Here is an 18,436-nt window from a genome sequence, read left to right on the forward strand (position 1 = left end):
CTGTTCTGCGGAGCTTTCAGCTTTACAAGAACCTCGCAATCATCATCTTGTTTGAAATATTAAAGTCAATCAGCAAGTATTTCCTAAGGGACAGCTTCTTCACAACTACCCTGGGAGGAAGGTGCTAGAATTCCTATTCCCATTTTATAGAGGAGGAAACTTAGGGGCACAAAGTGGAGTGACTTGGCCAGAAACATCCAAGGCATTTCCCCGTGTCCATGATGGCATTTAACCTTATCCCTGGCCTCAGTGCTTTAGTCTGTCTCACAGAATTTGTTATAGCCATTTCCATGGTACGGGACTTGTAGTGGTGGTTGTGGTCCTCCATGAATCCCTCTTGCACTGCTGCATGGGATGCCCATTTCCTCGCAGGCTAGACTGGCAGACACCCCCAACTCAGCATGGTTTCACACACAAGCCGGTGAGAGGTGGTGAGTCTCGTCTCCGTACCAGCGAGGCTCAGGGCACCAGCCTCACCATGGCCATGAGGTTGCTGCCATTGTAACTAAGCCTAGAAGGGTTATAATCTGCCTCCACAGAGGGAGGAGTCATGGTTGAAACCATGGCACAGGAATAGATTGAAGCATTTCTGCTAAAGGCTTACCAGTATATCCACTTAATGATGTCTTCAGGCTAAGGATATTAGTTGAGGTGTAGGTGTGTGGAGACGGGGAGTGGGTAGGCTCACAGTGGTTGGAGGCAGAGAAAGAGAGGTGGTAATAGGGGAGAGGTCTGAGCTAGACTGAGGGAGGTTGGATGCCAGGCTGAGACATATCTCTATTTGGCTCTAACTCTAGGGAGTTCCTGAAGGCCTTTTAGCAGAGGAGAGGCATGGTCAGAGACAAATTGGGAAGCAAAAATCAAGGAAAGTGTGTGTGTGTGTGTGTGTGTGTGTGTGTGTGTGTGTGTGTTTTGGAGAATTAGGAATTGATTCCAACTGAGTGAGAAGATTTGAATAGCATGGCTGTGGTAGTGGGGGAAACAAATGGGAGGTGGGTGATGGAGGCAGAGCCCTGGATTTGAAATCAAAGGTCCCGAGTTCAAATCTAGACTCTACTACAACCAGTGTGCCCTTGGACTTGTAGCCTAAACTTTCTACATATTATTTTCCTCTTCTGTAAAAGGAGGACTTTGGGCAAAAGGTCCAGACTTGAAAGCTCTAAATCTCATGTGGTTTGAGGTGAAATTGACAGGACTTGACAGCTGATTGGCCGGAGGGGATGAGGGTGAGGGAGGAGCCAAAGATGATGCTGAGGTTTAAGCCTTGGTGACTAGAAGGATGGAGAAGTCATCATTGGGAGTGGGGAGAAGCTGGAGGAGCCTGGGGAGGTGGGGCAGGGGGGAAGATGAAGAAGTTCCCTTCAGAGACATTCTAAGGGATCCTGAAAAGGGACTGATTACCAACGAGGGTTTCTCTCCGAGAAGTTTCCTTGGGCTTACTGGATAACTTAATCCCTATGTTCAGCTGTTGGCCTTCACCTGGTTGAGACCTGATCATCGCTGGTAGCACTGGAGACCCCCTTGGCCCACGCTCTCGACCTAGCTGGCTCCTAGCACCGTAGTGATTCCGTTCTTGGTGTGTATTTGTGGGTGTGTGGCTGGCTGGGTGCAGATGGTTTTGGGGAGTGCAGGCCCTCTGGGAAGAACTGCTTCATCTGTAAATGAAATGCGCAGAGGTGTCCCAGGGCAAGAGCAGCTTTCCACGAAGATTCTAATCAGCAGCCGAAGGCAGAAAAATAAGTAATCATAGTGTTGGACTTTGCTGTTTTAAATACTAACATGGACGTTCAGGTCTGGGAGAAATCCGAGAACAGAGAGTGAGACGGTTGGGAGGGAGCACTTTAGAACTTAACATACAGAGGCTTCTGGGGCACCAGGACAAGTGCCAGATATGTCAGAACTTAGAGGAATTTGAGAGAGAGCCTCATTTAATTACTTCAGAAAGGGAAGTGGAAGGGCTTTGGATAGGACTTATTGTTCCTGTTACTACTGTCATCCCAACCGCTTCGGCCACTATCAATGTCGTTTCCATCACCACCATCACCTCCCCCACCATCATCATTCCTATCACCCCCCCCCCCCCCCCCATCACCATCTGCCTGTTCAAGTTGGCAAAATATTCAAACTTGCCTCTGATCTCATTTGAGCTCCACAACAACCCTGGGAAGCAGGTGGCACAAATATTCTAATTTTCCCTTCACAGATGAGGACCCTCCTGCCTTACTGGCTGTGGGAGCCTTTCATACCCTGCTAGGTTCCTGTAAACCCATCGGTTTCCACCTAAGGATCAAATTCTCTTAGGTTCCTCCTGAGTTCAAACCCCCTGTCCCATCTTGCAGAGCGGGCATCAGTCACGTGCTTTGACGGTTGTCCCCTGCTGTAGGCCCAGGAGAGTTTTTCACCTTCTCCCCTCCCATGCCTCTCGTCCCCCACTTTCTGCCTGCTGTCTCCACAGGCTATTTCATCTGAATTTCAGGCCACCAGGAGCCCCAGCCTGACTCCACATCTTTTGTGGACTGTGAAGGTGACAGCTTTGGCTGATACGAGACAGCAAGGCCGCTCTGAGTTCCCCCTTGAATCCCTAGCCAGAGAACACAGATAGCATCCTTTGTGGTGAGCTCTTCTTCCCTGAAGTGGGGAAGTCCCGGGGAAAAAGATGAGCAGTGTGGGGAGCTTTAGAGGGCAGATTGTGAATGTCTCTAAACCACAGATGGGGAGCAGCCATCTGTAATTGGCTCAGTTAGGGCTGCTCACTCCGAAATCACACTCCAATTTTAACACCTTTTTTTTTTTTTTTGGTCATCTGCCTTTGAGATGAGCCGAACTGAAGGAGATTAAAATAAAAAACCCAACACACACCCAGCCTTCTGTTCTGCAGAACCTACACTAATCCAGGGCCTCGGGGGGACGGCAGCGATTCCCCTGAAGAAGCCTGGGCTCTCAGGTGGTTTCAGAGAGGTATTCAAACCTTTCCTGAGTCTGGCAGAACTCGTGTTCCTTGAGAAAGTCCTCAGAGAACTATCATTTTCCCCTGATGGACCTTCAGGTCATACTGTCATTGAGTGAAAACCACAGACTCGATCTGGGAGAGTCGAATCCTTGAATTTGAGCCCTGGAAGATAGTATAGGCTGGTAGGATTTTCCTACAATATCAGAATCTTCCCCATCTTAGGTGCAGAGAATGTTTGAATCTTACACTCAGAATCTTAGACACAAACTCAGAGAAAAGGCATCTCAAGCTCCGAGAATCTTCAGCCTTATACATGGATAGAATTCTTGAGTGCAGAAAAGATCTCAGAAGGACATCTTTTCCCTCCACTCATCCATCCATCCACCTATGCATCTCTCCAGTGCCAGAAGCCCCTTACCACATCCCATCTGCTCAGACACCTTCAGGGATGAGAAACGTACAGTGGGTCACGGTGAGAGGCCCCTGGACTGATTTCAATTTCCTGCTCCATGAAGGAAGGTTAAACCTGCCCCAATTCAGCCCTCTTTAGGAGGTGCCAATGAGATATGTGGAAAGTGCTTTTCGAGCTTTAACTCATTCTGCCAGGATCAGCTTCACATCTTAGGGGAGCCCTAGATAGGACTAAAGAGTAGATCCATCCATCACCAAGCTCCTCATTGTGGAGATACTGGAGATCCAAGTACAAAAATTGAAATAATAGGGAGCCAATGGTCCTTGTTCTAAGGTCCTACCCAGGCCTCATCTTTTCTGTTTTAAGCTCCCTCCCAGCTCTGGCATCCCCTGTTCTAAGGCTCCTCCCAGCCCCTGACATCCCCTGTCCTAAGTTCCTTCATCTTCTTGCCCCAAGGAGTCCTCTTCCCCGTTCATTAAGGGAGATTGTTCAGAGTTCTGACTGAAGCCCCTTCTGGGCTCCCCTGCTCTCCCAGGGTACGTTTCTAGGCTGTCCTGGGCCTTAAGCCTAGGACAGAGTCTCTTCAAACATCCTAAGACTTTTCGAAGCTGATTTAACCTGCCTGACCTCCATGGAGTCTGGCCTCCCCACCAGACTTGTTTCTTTTCAATGAGGCGTCAGAGGTTCAGCTCTGTTGGCTTCATTGAATTGCTTGCCAGCTCTGGGAGGGGAAAGGGAAAGAAGGGAGGGAGACAACTTCAGAAAACTTATGTGGACATCTGTTATTATATGTAATTGGTAAATAAATAGATGAATAAATGATAAAAGAAAAACCTTTTAAACTCTTGGGCCTTTGGGGATGTCTGGCCTGTGGCTTGTTTATCCATAAGCATATGTGCCTGGTGGTGGGAAAGGGAGACCAGAGGACGTTTCCTACCCTTTGAGGTCTGAGAACCCGAGTTCAAATTCTGGTGGAAAGGACGTGTTCAGAGCTCCAGTTCAAGCTGCCTCTGTGTGTCAGGAGATGAGCCTCAGAGTTAGCGCCAGGGAGCCAGGCCCAGAGCTTCGGTCAGTTATTCCTTGTCCCCGGAGCAGGATGGGTGTCTGAACGTCTGACGGAAACTTAGAGGCAGCTTCTCGAGCTTCATTTTCCTATCATGCCCTCAGCTGCTCCGTCCGGCCGAGTCAGGGCCTAGTAAGGGTCAGAAGCTTTGGGGAAGCTGTTTGGAGTCTGGGGAAACAGCTTTCTTCTACAAGGATTACTGATTACTCTGGATGGAGGGCGGCATGTGACTAGCAGCAGGGCAAAGTCCCATCTCCAGGCGCCTGGCCAGGCTCTTGGCATATAAGAAGGGTTGAATCAAGCAATGAGTTTATTGGAAAGACCTGGGATGTTTGGTGAAACGCTGTCATAGGTTCAAGCCCCAGAGCAGCCTAGAAATACTCCCCTGGGAGACTAGATGAGCCCAGAAGGGTGGGAGAAGAAGACCCCCCTGTTCTCTTGTTTGGGCTTCCCTGGCTATGGTCCTCGGGGGGGCCTGGGAGTTGCCCCTCCAGCCTCCCGTGGGGCAGACAGTTTGATAATGTCCAATTGAGTGGGAAATGGCCTGAGAGCAGGAATCGGGAGCCCTGGATCCTAAAACTGGGCCTTGTTGTTGGTGACCAGCCACACTTCTCCTCTGGGCTTCTCTGTTCCCTTGGTTCATAATTTCCCCATCCCTAGCATATCCTCCTCGCCCTGAGGCTCCCTTTGGGAACTGAACTCCATTTTCAAGGATCAGCTTGCTTGTCCGGCTCTCCCAGATCTGTAGGGCAGAGATGACTTTGCTTCCTTCTCCAGGCTCTCACCAGCTCTTCTGCATTTGAGAATTTGGGGAGCGGGCCACGATTCCCAAATGGGATTGGGGGACTTCCATTTTTCTTTGGAGCTTGACCTGGAATTTCATTGTCAGAGGAAACTGTATATGGAGATCTTGAACCTCGGACTGCATCCCCCATAAGTCCCTTACTATTTTCCAAAATTCCCTTTAATCTCTCCTGCACCTCCACGTTTGCATGTTATTGTTTTATGGTTGGCTGTAACTCCTCCCTTTTCTCTCTTTTGCTCTTGGGAGCGGGCTGGTTAGTACCTTTTTTAGTTAGCTTTTTATGTTAGTTATTATGAATTAAACTTTATTCGTATAATATTTAGTATTTGTTTTAAACCCTTGTACCTCGGTGTATTGTCTCATAGGTGGAAGATTGGTAAGGGTGGGCAATGGGGGTCAAGTGACCTGCCCAGGGTCACACAGCTGGGAAGTGGCTGAGGCCGGGTTTGAACCCAGGACCTCCTGTCTCTAGGCCTGACTCTCACTCCACTGAGCTACCCAGCTGCCCCTAGTATTTTGTATATTAATTTTGATCTCCACAAAACCCAGAGAGATGTTGTGGGGTGCTAGAGGTGACCCCCCCCAGGGGTTTGGAAAGGGTACCCTTTGCAAGAATACAAGACTTCAGGGGGCAGCTGGGTAGCTCAGTGGGTGGAGAGCCAGGCCTTGAGTCAGGAGGTCCTAGGTTCAAATCCGGCCTCAGACACTTCCCAGCTGTGTGACCCTGGGCAAGTCACTTAACCCCCGTTGCCTAGCCTTACCACTCTTCTGCCTTGGAGCCAATACACAGTATAGACTCCAAGAAGGAAGGTGAGGATTTAAAAAAAAAAAAAAAAGAATACAAGACTCCAAAACTTAGCTTAAAAATAAAAAGAGAAACTTATTGATTTAGAAAGTAATGTTGAGAATGGCCATGGCGACTGTAGTGGAGTAAACACTCAGGCATTTGGTAGCGGGGTTTGGTCATCTGACCGGGCCTGCCCGGAGACATAGGGGGTGACTCATAGTTCAGAGGACAGATGGATGTCTGAGATACAACTTGATGGTATTGAGGAGGTGTCTCTCTCTCTCTGTCCATCTAAAGGAGGATCCAAGGAGGATAAGCCTCTCAGGGGCTTATAGGAGCTATCGGATGTTTTGGATTAGGAGCCACAAGGATGGAAGGGAGCAAAGGAATTTCCCTGCTTGCAGTTTGCCTGGGTTTTGGGGTGCGCTGCCCATGCCAGAGGGACATCCCTCCACCCTTGCAGATTGTGGTGAGCGATCCTGGGCTTGGCCAGGGCAGAGCTGATGGCTTTATGGGTTCCTTTTCCCAGCACAGAACTGCACTCAAAAGTAGTTCTGGGGTTCCTTTCTAGTTCCAGTGTTGTCCATTCAAAGGGCCTTCCGGGTCTGACATTCCTGTCCTAAGGCCCCTCCAGGTTCTAAAACCCTAAAACCAGAAGAATAAGAAGTTTGTGAGGCGGCTAGGAGTGCTCCCGGAGGCAGGAAGCCCGAGTTCAGATTTGACTTCAGACACTTCCTAGCTGTGTCACCCTCGGTAAGTCGCTGAATCTCTCTGCCTGCCTTAGTTTCCTCATCTGTAAAACGGGGATAACAGCACCTGCCTCTCAGGGTTGTAAGGATCAAATGAGGTCATGATTGTCAAGCACTTAGCACAGTGCCTGGCACATGGGAGCTATGATATGTTAGTTATTACAGAAAGCTTGTAAACGTGAGATAATTAAGGTGAGGGCCTTTGCTCGTCTGCAGTGATTAGTCTATCCTGCTCGTGTCCGCTCCATTATCCTCTCTATTTGACAAATGGAAGCAAGAAGCAGCCACGATTCTGCAAGGTCCCTGAGCCAGTGTAATGGCACCAAAGCTCCCGGCTAGGACACCCTCCCAGCCAGAATCTCGTGGGCTGGCAAGGCAGGATGGAGGCATGGAAAGACCCCTGGGTCCCTGAGATCAAGTCCTCCTGCCTCTCTGGGCCCTCTGCCAAAGCCATCCTTTCCTCCTTGTGGGCCAGCTCCCTCTCCAGTAAAAGAAGGGGGATTGGACTCCAAGATCTCGGGGCTCCTTTGAACTCTGTACCCTGCCGTCCTCAGAAGCCCTCAGCGGCCAGCCTCTGCACTCTGCCTACACCTGGGATTTCGGGGCTCCCTGCCCTTCAGTGTGAGACCAGCCCCAAATGGGGACACTTGGCTACCTGGGAATCCTTTCCGCAAATTCCCTGGACGTTATGGGGAATGGGGGGAGGGGCTATGCCCAGTTTGTGCCGGCTTTGGAATAGGGAACTTCTAGTGTGGAAATCCCCTCCATCTGGGTAGATCAGCCCCTCCCCGGGACCTTAAATGTGGCAGAGGGCAGGGGTGTGTGTTGATGAGTGTGCTGCCCAGTGTCACGGCACCAGGATGCGAAGGGAAAGGGGGCCTCCTGAGACAAGGGCTTCAGGGCATCCCCATCAGGCGGGATTCTGGAGCCCGAGTTCTGATCCTGGTTCTCCCCTGGGAGCTGTGTCCTGGTCCCAGGGTCGGCTGAGTCGCCTTGGAGGACGGAACCGTGTCCGCGTCTGCTGCCGGGCTGGGGAGTTGGTCGTAGCCTCGAGGACGTTGGCCCCAGGTTAGACGCACGTCTGTCTCCGAGTGTGGAGTGTGAGGGTTCTATGCCCAAAGGGCTGCCGTTCTTGCCGGGTCTGTGTCTGGAGGTCCTCTGGCCGTGTCCCCGGGAGAGACCGAGCGTGCGTTGGCAGCGGGGAGATGCCCGGATCTCCTAGTCGGAGGTATCCTGGGGCTTCAGTACGTGCGTGCGTGGGGGCGCCTCTCTGAACTGGCCGGGGTGCCTGGGGCCATTGGCTCGGGCTGGAGTCTGTCTGCTCCGCCTACGCGCCTTCCTAGAGCACAGATGTGTTTCCACACGGGAGGGGTTGTGTGTCCGTGTGGGCGCATACACGTTTGCGCGTGGGGGAGTGGGGCTGGCTGGTGTGTCTGTGGACTTGGGACGTCGTCTGGTCCTGGGAGTATTTCTTTCCATCATTTTCCAACGGGCTTTGTGTGAGGTCCACGTGCACGCGTTACGTGCTAGTGTTTGTACATAATTTCCCTGGATGCGGCACGCGTGTGCTCACGAGCGTGTGTGAGTGTGTGCGCGCGCGCCCAAGTGTGTGGAGGGGCCGTAGGTTTCCGGGAGCGGCCACAGCTGGCGGGAGGGAGGGAGGGAGGAGCAGCCGGCTGGGTGACAGCTGCTGGGAGGGGGAGGGGCTGGAGTGGGGGGCTGGATTGTGGGGCTCCCGGGCCCGCCCTGCCTCGCCCCGCCTCGCCCCGCCCTGGCCGGCCTCTGCCTCGCGGGCCCAGCCGGAAAGCCGCACTGCCTGGGTTCTGGGCGCCTGTGTGTGTCTCGTGTGAGTGTGCGCGGGAGGCCGGAGAACGACTAACCCCAGTTCGTGACGAGCCGTGGCGTGCGAGGAGCGGCCGATCCGAAGTTGGCTTTCCCCCGCGGGAGAGGCCGGAGTGGCGGGGCGCGCTCTCCGCGCTCTCTCACGCTGTCTCTGCCTTTGTCTCTGAGGCTGGCTCCGGCTCTCTCGGTCTCCACCTTTCTCTAACCGGCTCTGCCCCTTCTGCCTCCTCGGTGGCGCGGCCCAGGCCTCCAGGCTCGGTGGCCCGGCCGGGCGAATGGGGGTGGGGACGCGGCGGCCGAGCCCTGACCATGAGGACTCTTCGCAGGTTGAAGTTCATGAGTTCGCCCAGTCTCAGTGATCTGGGCAAGAGAGAGCAGGCAGCCTTGGAGGAGCGAGGGGCCCAGCAGCGCCAAGCCTGCTCCAACGCCACCTGGAACAGGTAAGGGCTTGTCGGCCTCCCTGGGGCCTGTCCCATCCCAGGAGTGCCGCCCGCCGCCGCCGCTGCCCCGGCTCCAGCCTCCTTCTTCCATCCATCTAGACTGGGGGCTCCTCCAGTCCATTTTACAGGGGAAGAAACTGAGGCCCAGAAAGGCTGAGGGTCATAAATGGGGTCACCGGACTAAATGAATTAAGGAAGGGGGCGGCAGGTTCCAGGCAGAGAACAGAGCTGGGTGGCCACGTCTGCCAAAGGAGGCTAGAGGATAGACGGACTAGATGGTCTCACGAAGGGCCTTTCTGGTTCTGGAGCCTTTTGAAGATGGGGCATTTCCTGTCTCCCTCCCTCCTCCAGTGGCATTTTTGTGGAAAGGGGCGCAGTGTTTGTGTCTAGAAGATTTCCCATCCCCCTATTAGTGACCAAGGAACACACCATCTAACCCCCTCCCCCCCACCTAAGTACACACACTTCATTAAGGGCCACGCCAGTGTGGTGCAGCTGATCAAAGAAGGGGCTGAAATCCGGCAAACTGACTAGGGCTGGGGTCCTGGGAGCAAGCATTTCTGGACCTCAGTTTCCTCATCTGTAAAATGAGACGGTTCCCTAAGGCACCTCCTGGTAGGTCTCTGTGGGTAGACCCTATCCTATCACCCCAAGAACTTCCTTCCCCCCCTTTTCTATTCATTGTTCCAGGGAATGACCCAGTAGGGGGGAGAGGGGAAAAGAGAGAATTTGGAAAGGGAAGGTGATATAAAGACATTTTTCCCCTCTAGGCAGCCTAGCAGAGGACGTAGCTCAAGGATCAGTATCCCCACTTTGCAGAAAAGGGAGATAATTTGTCCAACCGACTGCCTTGTGATCATTTCGGAGTCCCCAAGTCTCTGTGGGGCAGCTCCTGTGTTTTTCTGCACTCAAGAAGTGAAACAAGTAGCTCCTTCCTTTGAGTTTAGACTGATGGGAGGAGAGTGATGGCCACAGTTAGATGCCAGCATTGAGCCAAAGCATTTTAAGGCTTCCTGTGGGAGGTGATCCCCGAGTGATTTAGGAGGAAGCCGGTCACTCTCTCTTGGAGCTAGGGACGAGGAGAGATCTTTCCAAGGATGGACCCAAAATGCTTTCTATGGGAAACCCTAAAGAAGGGACTTGGGCTGGAACGTGGGCTACGTGAGTGAGGGGCACCCTAGGAAGTCTGGAGAGGACGGAGCCACATGGCAAAGAGCTTGGAATTCCACTGCAGGCTTGGCATGTTACCCTTTTTCCCCAGAGCCGCTCGGCTCTGCATGCCCGAGGACCTGCCTCCGTCCCTCTTTCAGGTAGAATGAAAGGAGCCATTCATTCCTTTTCGCAGCAGTGAACTCCGGCTCTGGGCTGGCTGTTGTGGGCCGGCTGTTGTGGGCCGAGGAGAGGCCTGGGAGGCAGGAGGGAGCCTCGGCTTTCAGCTGGCAGCCTGTGACAGCAGAAGAGAGATTCGGAGAGGACCCCGAAAGTACTCTACACTGACTCCCATTCCTTCTTTTTCGTGGCATCCTAGATTGAAAGCTGGAAGGGAACTTAGAGGCCGGATGGTCTGTCTAATCCCCGTCAGCATGGTATCTGGCACAGAGTGGGCACTTACTCATCTATATGGGATCCCTCATTTTACCGTGGAGGAAACGGAGTCTCAGTGAAGTGACTGGAGACAATGAACCCCAGAAGTCAGAGACTGAGGCTTGGGGTCAGAGACCTGACCAAGGTCACACAAGGAGCAAGGCTGGGCTTCTCAGACCCCCAAGTCCTGTCGGTTTGCCATTGCCCCCAGGCTGAATCCCAGCTGTGGCTGCCCAGACTTCCAGACCCAGAGCAGCCAATGGGCCCAGCATCCTGGAGCTGTGCTGTCCCCTCCAGATCAGGGGGGAGGGGGCGTAGGGGGGGATGGGGAAGGGACAAGAGGTAAAATTTCTACTTCTCCTCCAAAGTGCTCTCCCACTGGGGAAATCCATGGATCCCTATACTCCCTGTAGTCCTGGGGAACAGGGCTATCAGCCAGTTTTACCCACAGGGAAACTGAGCCTGGGAGGGAGAAGCGACTTGTCCAGGGTCCTGAAACCAGGTTCACTGTTGCTCTGGATTCGAAGCTTTGTTTTTCCCACTGTCTGGGCTGGAATGCCTCAGAATTAGGGTTGGAGTTAGTAATAATGACTCTAATCTAATGTTTAGGTCCTTACCTCCAACACCCCCCCTTCCCTGTGACCAGCCTCATCCGGGTCTCCAGAGGGACTGGGGATGGGGAGTGGGGCAGTGTTAAAATCATTTTCTGGAAACAGGATATTGCCAATAGACCATTGTCCCGGTGAGACCCCCAGGTCTCGCAGAAAGGGGATGAGAGGGTCTCCCCTCTGGGTCCCTTTCCTGATCTCCCTGGCTCCTTGTTAGGGATCACAGTCATTCTCAGTTTGTCACTACTTTAAGAGTGATGAATTATCAATCATCTTTAATTTTTAATTTATAGCTTTTTTTTTAACCCTTAACTTCGGTGTATTGTCTCATAGGTGGAAGAGAGGTAAGGGTGGGCAATGGGGGTCAAGTGACCTGCCCAGGGTCACACAGCTGGGAAGTGGCTGAGGCCAGATTTGAACCTAGGACCTCCCGTCTCTAGGCCTGGCTCTTAATACACTGAGCTACCCAGCTGCCCCCTTATCAATCATCTTTAAAGATATTAACAGCCCCGTTTTAGAGTTGGGGCTCAGAGAGGTGGGTTGCCTAAAGTAACAAGGAAGTGGGATTGGAACCTGGGTCTGCCTGACTCTGAAGCCAGACCACTAAACCCTAATCCCAGGAAGCCGCTAGAACAGGGATGAGCATGGAAGGGAAGGAGCTTGCTTAGGGTCTTTGATTCTGCTCCTCCCCAAGCCCCAGTGCCCTGGGGGTCAGAGTCCTGCTGAGCCACCCCTAATCACAATATGGTGATTGTCTTGGAGGAAGGTCTTGGAGGAAGGGGGCTGCCCAGGAGCTGCGCACTGGCCGAGGTCCTGGCGTCCTAACTCCAGTTATCTTAGATCGATGTCTGCTCCCCACCCTGGGTAAACAGGCCCTACCCAGGCGGAAGGATTGACCTGGCAGATCCTGGCCGGAGAGGCAGGGCCTGAGGAAAGACAGGAAGTGCCAGGGAGCCTATTGGCCCAGGTGTGCTGTGGGGAGAGTCAGCGATGGTAGTGGTCAGTGTTTGCCCTCTCCCAGTGCAGAATCTTCCTGGGGCTCTGAAAGGTAGATGGGGCCTGGCAAGCCTCTGGCTCAGCCCTGCTCCAGGCCCTGGTTTTATAGCCAGAGGCCTGGAAAAAGGGACAATTGACCTCAGGGGTCTGGACACAGCCTGGATTTAAGGAGCTCAGCTCCCCCATTGCCACTAGGGGCCTTGTTTGCACACATATATGTCTTTTTTTTAAATTTAATTTTATTGATTAAGAAAATTTTTCAATGGTTCCATGATTCATGTTTTCCCTTCCTTCCTCCAAGCCCCCCCCATAGCCAACACGCAATTCCACTGTTTTTTTTTTATTTTTCAAATTTTCTGTATTTTTTTAAGTATTTGTTTGCACACTTATGGAACCTTAGAAAATCTTAGAACTAAATTGGAACCGAGTTGGAAGGAGCCTGTCTCCTACTCCCATGCCAGGGGTCCTTCACTTTGAAATGCCTGGGCCTTGGAATCGACCGTGCCTGCCCTCACTCCCCTGCCACATGACAGAAGAGCCAGAAAACCGAGGCCCACAGTGGGGCGGGAGTTGCCCGGGTGGGCTCAGCTTTTGCACGTCAGAGCCAGGGTGTGAGACGTTCTGCTCTCTCCAGGGCAGATTTCAAAGGCCATGGCTGCTCTGCCCCCTGCCCTGGCGAGGTCTCATTGGGAGGCCCCACGGGCTGAGCTGAGTGAGGAGGGGCCTGGAGGTCCAGGAAGGACCCAGCATGTTGAGCCTGGGGGAGAGAAGATGATGGCGGGCAGTGGTACCCCTGTACCCTGTTTCAGCTCGTCCATCCGCAGAGATATTGGGGAGGAGGCCCAGAGGGTGGTGGGGACCAAGGGCCAGCTGAGGCTTCCTGTCCCTCAGTGAGCCTGCAGGGACTGGGGGACTCCTCAGGGATGTTTCAGGGGCCTCCAGTCTGGCCAAGAGAATAGCCAACCATCGCTATTGTCCTCGGGGGCTTTCCCCTCCTTCCCCCCTTCTGCACACCCACCGGGAGAAAGAAGGGTCTGGGCAGATCAAGAGCTAGAGGAGACCTTGCCCAGCTCATTTCAGCAAAGATGCTTGTTTTACTAAGAGTCGGCTTCACATGGACCAGGGGCTGCAGGTGGGCCCCGAAGCTGGCCCTGCAAACAGGGAGCTGCCGTTCTATTGGGTTTTACGGCCCTTCCGTGAATCCAGTTAGAGAAGAGCAAAATGACCTACCCGATGAGAACTCAGAGGGAAGAGAGGGCAGGTGGTGTGCAGTGAAGGCTTTGCCCTTATGGAAAGTGTGTGAAAGGGAAGGGCAAGAAATAATTGTGCAAAGGAGGGGCAGCTAGGGAGCACGCAGACCTGGAGTCAGGAGGACCCAGGTTCAAATCTGGCCTCAGACACCTCCAAGCTGTGTGACCTTGGGCAAGTATTTAACCCCCCTCTGCCTGGCCCTTGCTGCTTTTCAGCCTTAAAATTCATACTAGACAGAAGCTAAAAAGTTGTCGTATTTTTTAAGTCTCCAAAGGGAGGTACGTGCCAGAGTGTGGGAGGCTTTAAGCACTACCACGTAGAGGGGTTTGAATTTTGTTCTGGTTACTAAGAAGCCAGAGGCTGCCTCCCAGGTTTGCCTTTCTGGGGCCAAGCAAATAAAGCTAATCCCCCGCTTCCCTGGAAGGTTCTTTGGAGAGCCTGAAGCTTTCAGTCTGGGAGAAAGAAGTGGCATATCCTGTGCTAAGGCCGGTTGTGGACTGGTTCCTTCTGCCTTGGGGCCAAACCACCAAGTGACCCTTGTCTTGGATTCTACTGTCCAGTCACATGAGGCTCCTCCCCTCTCCCTCAGATGAATCCTAGGGCTGTTTCTCCAGGGTTTCCTACGTTTGGCTTTCAGAAAAGTCACACATCCTAGAAATAGGAAGAAAGGAGGAGCTGGGGAGTGGGGTCTCTCCCTGCCTTCCTGGAGATGTTTCTTGGTGGGCTTTTCTGGGAGGCCTGGAAAGGAGACTGAGAATCAGAGGCCATCCGAGCTGGAGGAGGCCAAGGAACAGAGAAGGTCAGCCACAGCAGAGCTGTTTGGGAAGAGACAATGCCAGAGAGGCAGCTGCTGGGTAGCACATTGACCAGCATGCTGGGCCTGGAGACAGGGAGCTCCAACTTCAAATTGGACCCCAGACACTTCTTTGGTGTCTCTTTCACTTCCGTCTGCCTCAGTCTCCTCAATTGTAAAATGGAAATAACTGCCCCCATTGCCTAGGGTTATAAAGTGCTTGGCACAATGCCGGGCACATCTCCCCACTTTTCAGAGCTGGGTGTTACCTTAGAATATAGAATGTCAGAGCAGGAGGGACCTGGTCCACACCTACAAATCCAAGGAGGATTCTTGGTAGGCAGGGGAGGTTCTGGGGAGAGAGGATTGTTGTGAGAACTGGACCAAGCAAAGGAGGTATGTGCAGGCCCAGAGACGGAGCAGAGCGGTATGAAAGGTAGAGGGATAAGGGAGCCAAGGGAGATAAGGTGAGCAGGCCAAACAGAGGCCAGAGGGTAAAGACTCTTTAGGAGCAAAAGGAGAAATTTGGTCATATCTTGGGATTAAAAGGACCTTGGCCTGGGAGTCAAGAGATCTGGATTCAGATTCTGTTCCTGCTCATATTTTTCTGTGACCCTAAAGGTCACAGTCTTCTCTATAAAATAAAGGGATTAGACTAGGTGGTCCCAGCTAGGATATTGTCTGTTTTGAGTCTTCCATCCTACTACTGGCATTCTCTGGCCTAAGGTCCTTTCCAGTTTCAGTGGCCTGTTCTGTTTTTTTTTTTCCAGAACCACAGGAGTTCCCTTGTTAAGAGTGTAGAAAGTGCATGGGTTTAGTCATAGCCTCCAATGGAGAGGAGAGGGAGCCAGGCAGGAACTACTTTCAGGTTCCCCCTCTAGGATCTCTGGAACAAAAGTAGAGAACATTTGGCAGAAGCCTAGGGATTCTTTAGCCCCTGAACCCTGCCAGGGATAGGAATCCTAAGGTAGAGCTGGTGCTTCTGACCTCCCAGGGACTAGATGGCTAGAGGGCTCTAGAAGAGAAAGCTCCTCCTCTTCCCTGGGCCATTGAACCACCTGTGGTCATCAACTTGTCCCTCAGGTTTTTCTTGCCCAAGTACTCCACCTCCACCTTGATCACATCAGCCAAAACTGACTTCTGGGTTAAGATGGCTGCAGAGTAGTAGCAGGACTCTTACTCTCCTTACCACTAACCCATATATGATACCTCAAAAGGTCAAAAAAGCCAAATCCAGATGAACGAATGGACTCCACAATGGGGCACAGCATCAAAGGTACATGGGATTTGGGCATTTCCACACTATAAGGGGGTAAAATAGCTCCCACCAAAATGTGAGCTGATCAGCCCTCCCCTCCCCCACCTATGGTGCCAGAGTCAGAGCCAGCGTGCCAAAATTACAGTGACTATGGGGCAATCTCTAGGTTCTTAGCAGCTGACTAAGACCACCAGGGACTTATTCCTGAGAGCAGCTAGATGAGACCCCAGGAGCATGGACCTTGGGTGCAGAGATAGAGATGAGAGGGGCAGTAGACAGTAGAAGCCACGTTGAGACTCAGAAAAGTAGCCTCAGGCAAAAACTGCTCCATAGTTCCATACATGTAGAGCCTGCCCTCCTCACTCAGATTTCTGGCTGGGAAGGAAAAACCAGCATAGTGACGGCAAGCAAAGTCCAAGAAATACAACCTTCAGCCACCAGAAATAACAAGAGAAAGGCACTGACCCTGGACAATTTTTACAAAGAAAAAAATCCAGACCACAGAGGAGATAGCAGAGGAAGACAAACAAGCAAACACATCCAAGCCTTCTCAAAAAAATGAAAATTAGTCACAATCTCTTGAAGAGTTCAAATCTGAGATCATGAGAAAGGTGGAAGAGATTTGGCAAGAAAAGTGGGAAATAGCTCAAAAAGAAATTAACAGTTTAAAAGACAGAGACTCCCAACTGGAGAAAGAAGCCCCAAAATCAAATGTAATGATAAGCAAATTGGAGACCAAAATTAAACAGCTGGAAACCATAAAAAACTGAATAGACCAAACCAAAAAGGAGAATCAAAAAATTATAGCAGAAAACCAATCTTTAAAGTCCAGGATTGGACAAGTAGAAGCCAATGATCTTGCAAGACAGCAATAACTAATAAAGCAAAGTCAAAAGACTGACAAAATAGAAGGAAACTTGAAATATCTCACTGAGAAAATAACTGACCGAGAAAACAGGTCTAGAAGAGACAATTTGAGAATCATTGGTCTTCCTGAAAAATCAGAAACAAACAGGAACCTTGACATCATGTTACAAGAAATTATCCAAGAAAACTGTCCTAATGTTCTTGAACAAGAGGGCAATATAGACATTAAAAGAGCCCATAAATCACCCTTCTATACTAAATCCTCAAAAGACAACCCCCAGAAATATAATTGCCAAATTCAAGAGTTTCCAAGTTAAGGAGAAAATATTACAAGAAGCCAGAAGGAGACAATTCAGATATCAAGGAGCACCAATCAGGATTTCACAGGATCTGGCAGCCTCCACACTAAAAGACCACAAGGCTTGGAATTCAATATTCAGGAAGGCAAGAGAATTAGGTCTACAACTAAGGATCACCTATCCACCAAAACTGATTATATACTTCCAGGGGAAACTATGAGAAGTCAATAAAATAGATTTCCAAGTATTTTGTAAAGAATAGACCAGAACATCAGCCAGAACTGCCTCAGTGCAGAGAAAGGTCCTAAGTGACAGGCTAGGAGGCAGGGGAGTGGGGAGGAGAAATTTGGGAGTAAGGGAAGGCAGGAAATCATCAAGGGAGTTCTTCCTGGAAGAGGCAGCTCCTAAGTACCCCTGCAGAAGGAAAGCAAAGTTTTCTTTTTGTTGAACTGAAATCTGCATCTGAACTCTTGCCCCCTTCCCCCCCCCCCACCCTAAGGTTTGTCCTGTCTGGTTAGGAGGAGCCGAGGTGGACACCACTTTCCTTGACCTTCCCTTTTCCATGCTGAATATCCACAGCTCCTTTAAATGATTCTGGGAGGGGGTGTTCTCTGCTTCCTACCTCCCCCACTCCCTTCTCTGCACCTAATTCCTTTTGTCAGTCAAGATCCTTCCTCAAATGGAGCTCTGGCCACAGGTTTCCCTAGGGGTCAACCCAGGGAGCACAATTATATCCCTGGGATCTGGCCCAGGGTCTCATTTTTAAATTTTTTTTCTTTTTTATCTCTACTAATAAATTTACACATAGATAATATATAATGTATAATCCAGTGGAATTGCTTATCACCTCTGAGAGGGGGAGGGAAGGAGCGTGAATCCTGTAACCTTGGAAATTTTTTTAAAATAAAATTATTTTAAAAAATATAAAATAAATGTACACATTTCCCAAGGTTACAGGATTCATGTTGTCTACTTCTCCTCTTCCCTCCCCCTCCCAGAGCTGACAAGCAATTCCACTGGGTTATACATGTATTATCAACTCACAACCTGTTTCCATATTATTTGTTTTTGTAATAATCTTATAAAACCAAAACCCAACTCATATATGGGGTCGTGTTTTTTGGGACATTTTTCAAGGCTATGTGCCAGGTTCTGAGCACTGTACCAAGACAGAAATGGAAAAATCCCCACACTCCTGAAGTCCACATTCCATTGGGAGACCAAATATATATACAGCCTAGGGGATGGGGCTGCTCCCATTGAATCTTGAAGGAGTCCCAAGACACTAAAAGGGGCAGGGGAGGAGGGAGAGCCTGACTAACTTAGAATCTGGCAAAGGCCCCAGGAGTGTTCCCAGGACCCATCATGACCAATGGCCCCAGGCTTCCATGTCAGTTAAAGGACACTCGCTCTGGGGGTTAGCGATAGCCCAAGGTTCTGAGGAACCAGGACCCAGCCATTGGGAAGATTCTCCTCCCCTCCTGTTTGTCCTCTTGTCAGTGTCCCCCTGGCCCACCCTCTTACCAGCGTTATGGGGGTTAAGAGTGGCTGCTGCCATGCCCAGCAAAGACATTCCCTCTGAGTGGCCTCTCCTTGTGTTCCCTCCTGTAGCATTCACAATGGAGTGATTGCTGTGTTCCAAAGGAAGGGCCTCCCAGACCAACAGTTATTCCACCTCAACGAGGGAGTCAGGTAAGTAACCTTCATGGACAGAAGTGGTGGGAATGAAGAG

At 51.2% G+C, this 18,436-nt stretch overlaps 1 protein-coding gene across 2 annotated transcripts in view; it reads left to right on the forward strand.

The window, feature by feature from the left end:
* The first annotated feature begins 8,797 nt into the window (after window positions 1-8,797).
* Window positions 8,798-18,436, forward strand: part of PRR5 (proline rich 5) — a 31,789-nt gene continuing 22,150 nt past the window's right edge. For both annotated transcript variants that reach the window (XM_044678063.1, XM_044678064.1), the window contains exons 1-2: window positions 8,798-9,048; window positions 18,316-18,396. In XM_044678063.1, coding sequence (XP_044533998.1) covers window positions 8,918-9,048; window positions 18,316-18,396 — 212 coding nt within the window. In that variant the 5' untranslated portion in view covers window positions 8,798-8,917. The remainder of the gene's footprint in view (window positions 9,049-18,315; window positions 18,397-18,436) is intronic.

Source organism: Gracilinanus agilis, chromosome 5 (assembly GCF_016433145.1).
Source record: "Gracilinanus agilis isolate LMUSP501 chromosome 5, AgileGrace, whole genome shotgun sequence".
Classification (NCBI taxonomy): Eukaryota; Metazoa; Chordata; class Mammalia; order Didelphimorphia; family Didelphidae; genus Gracilinanus; species Gracilinanus agilis.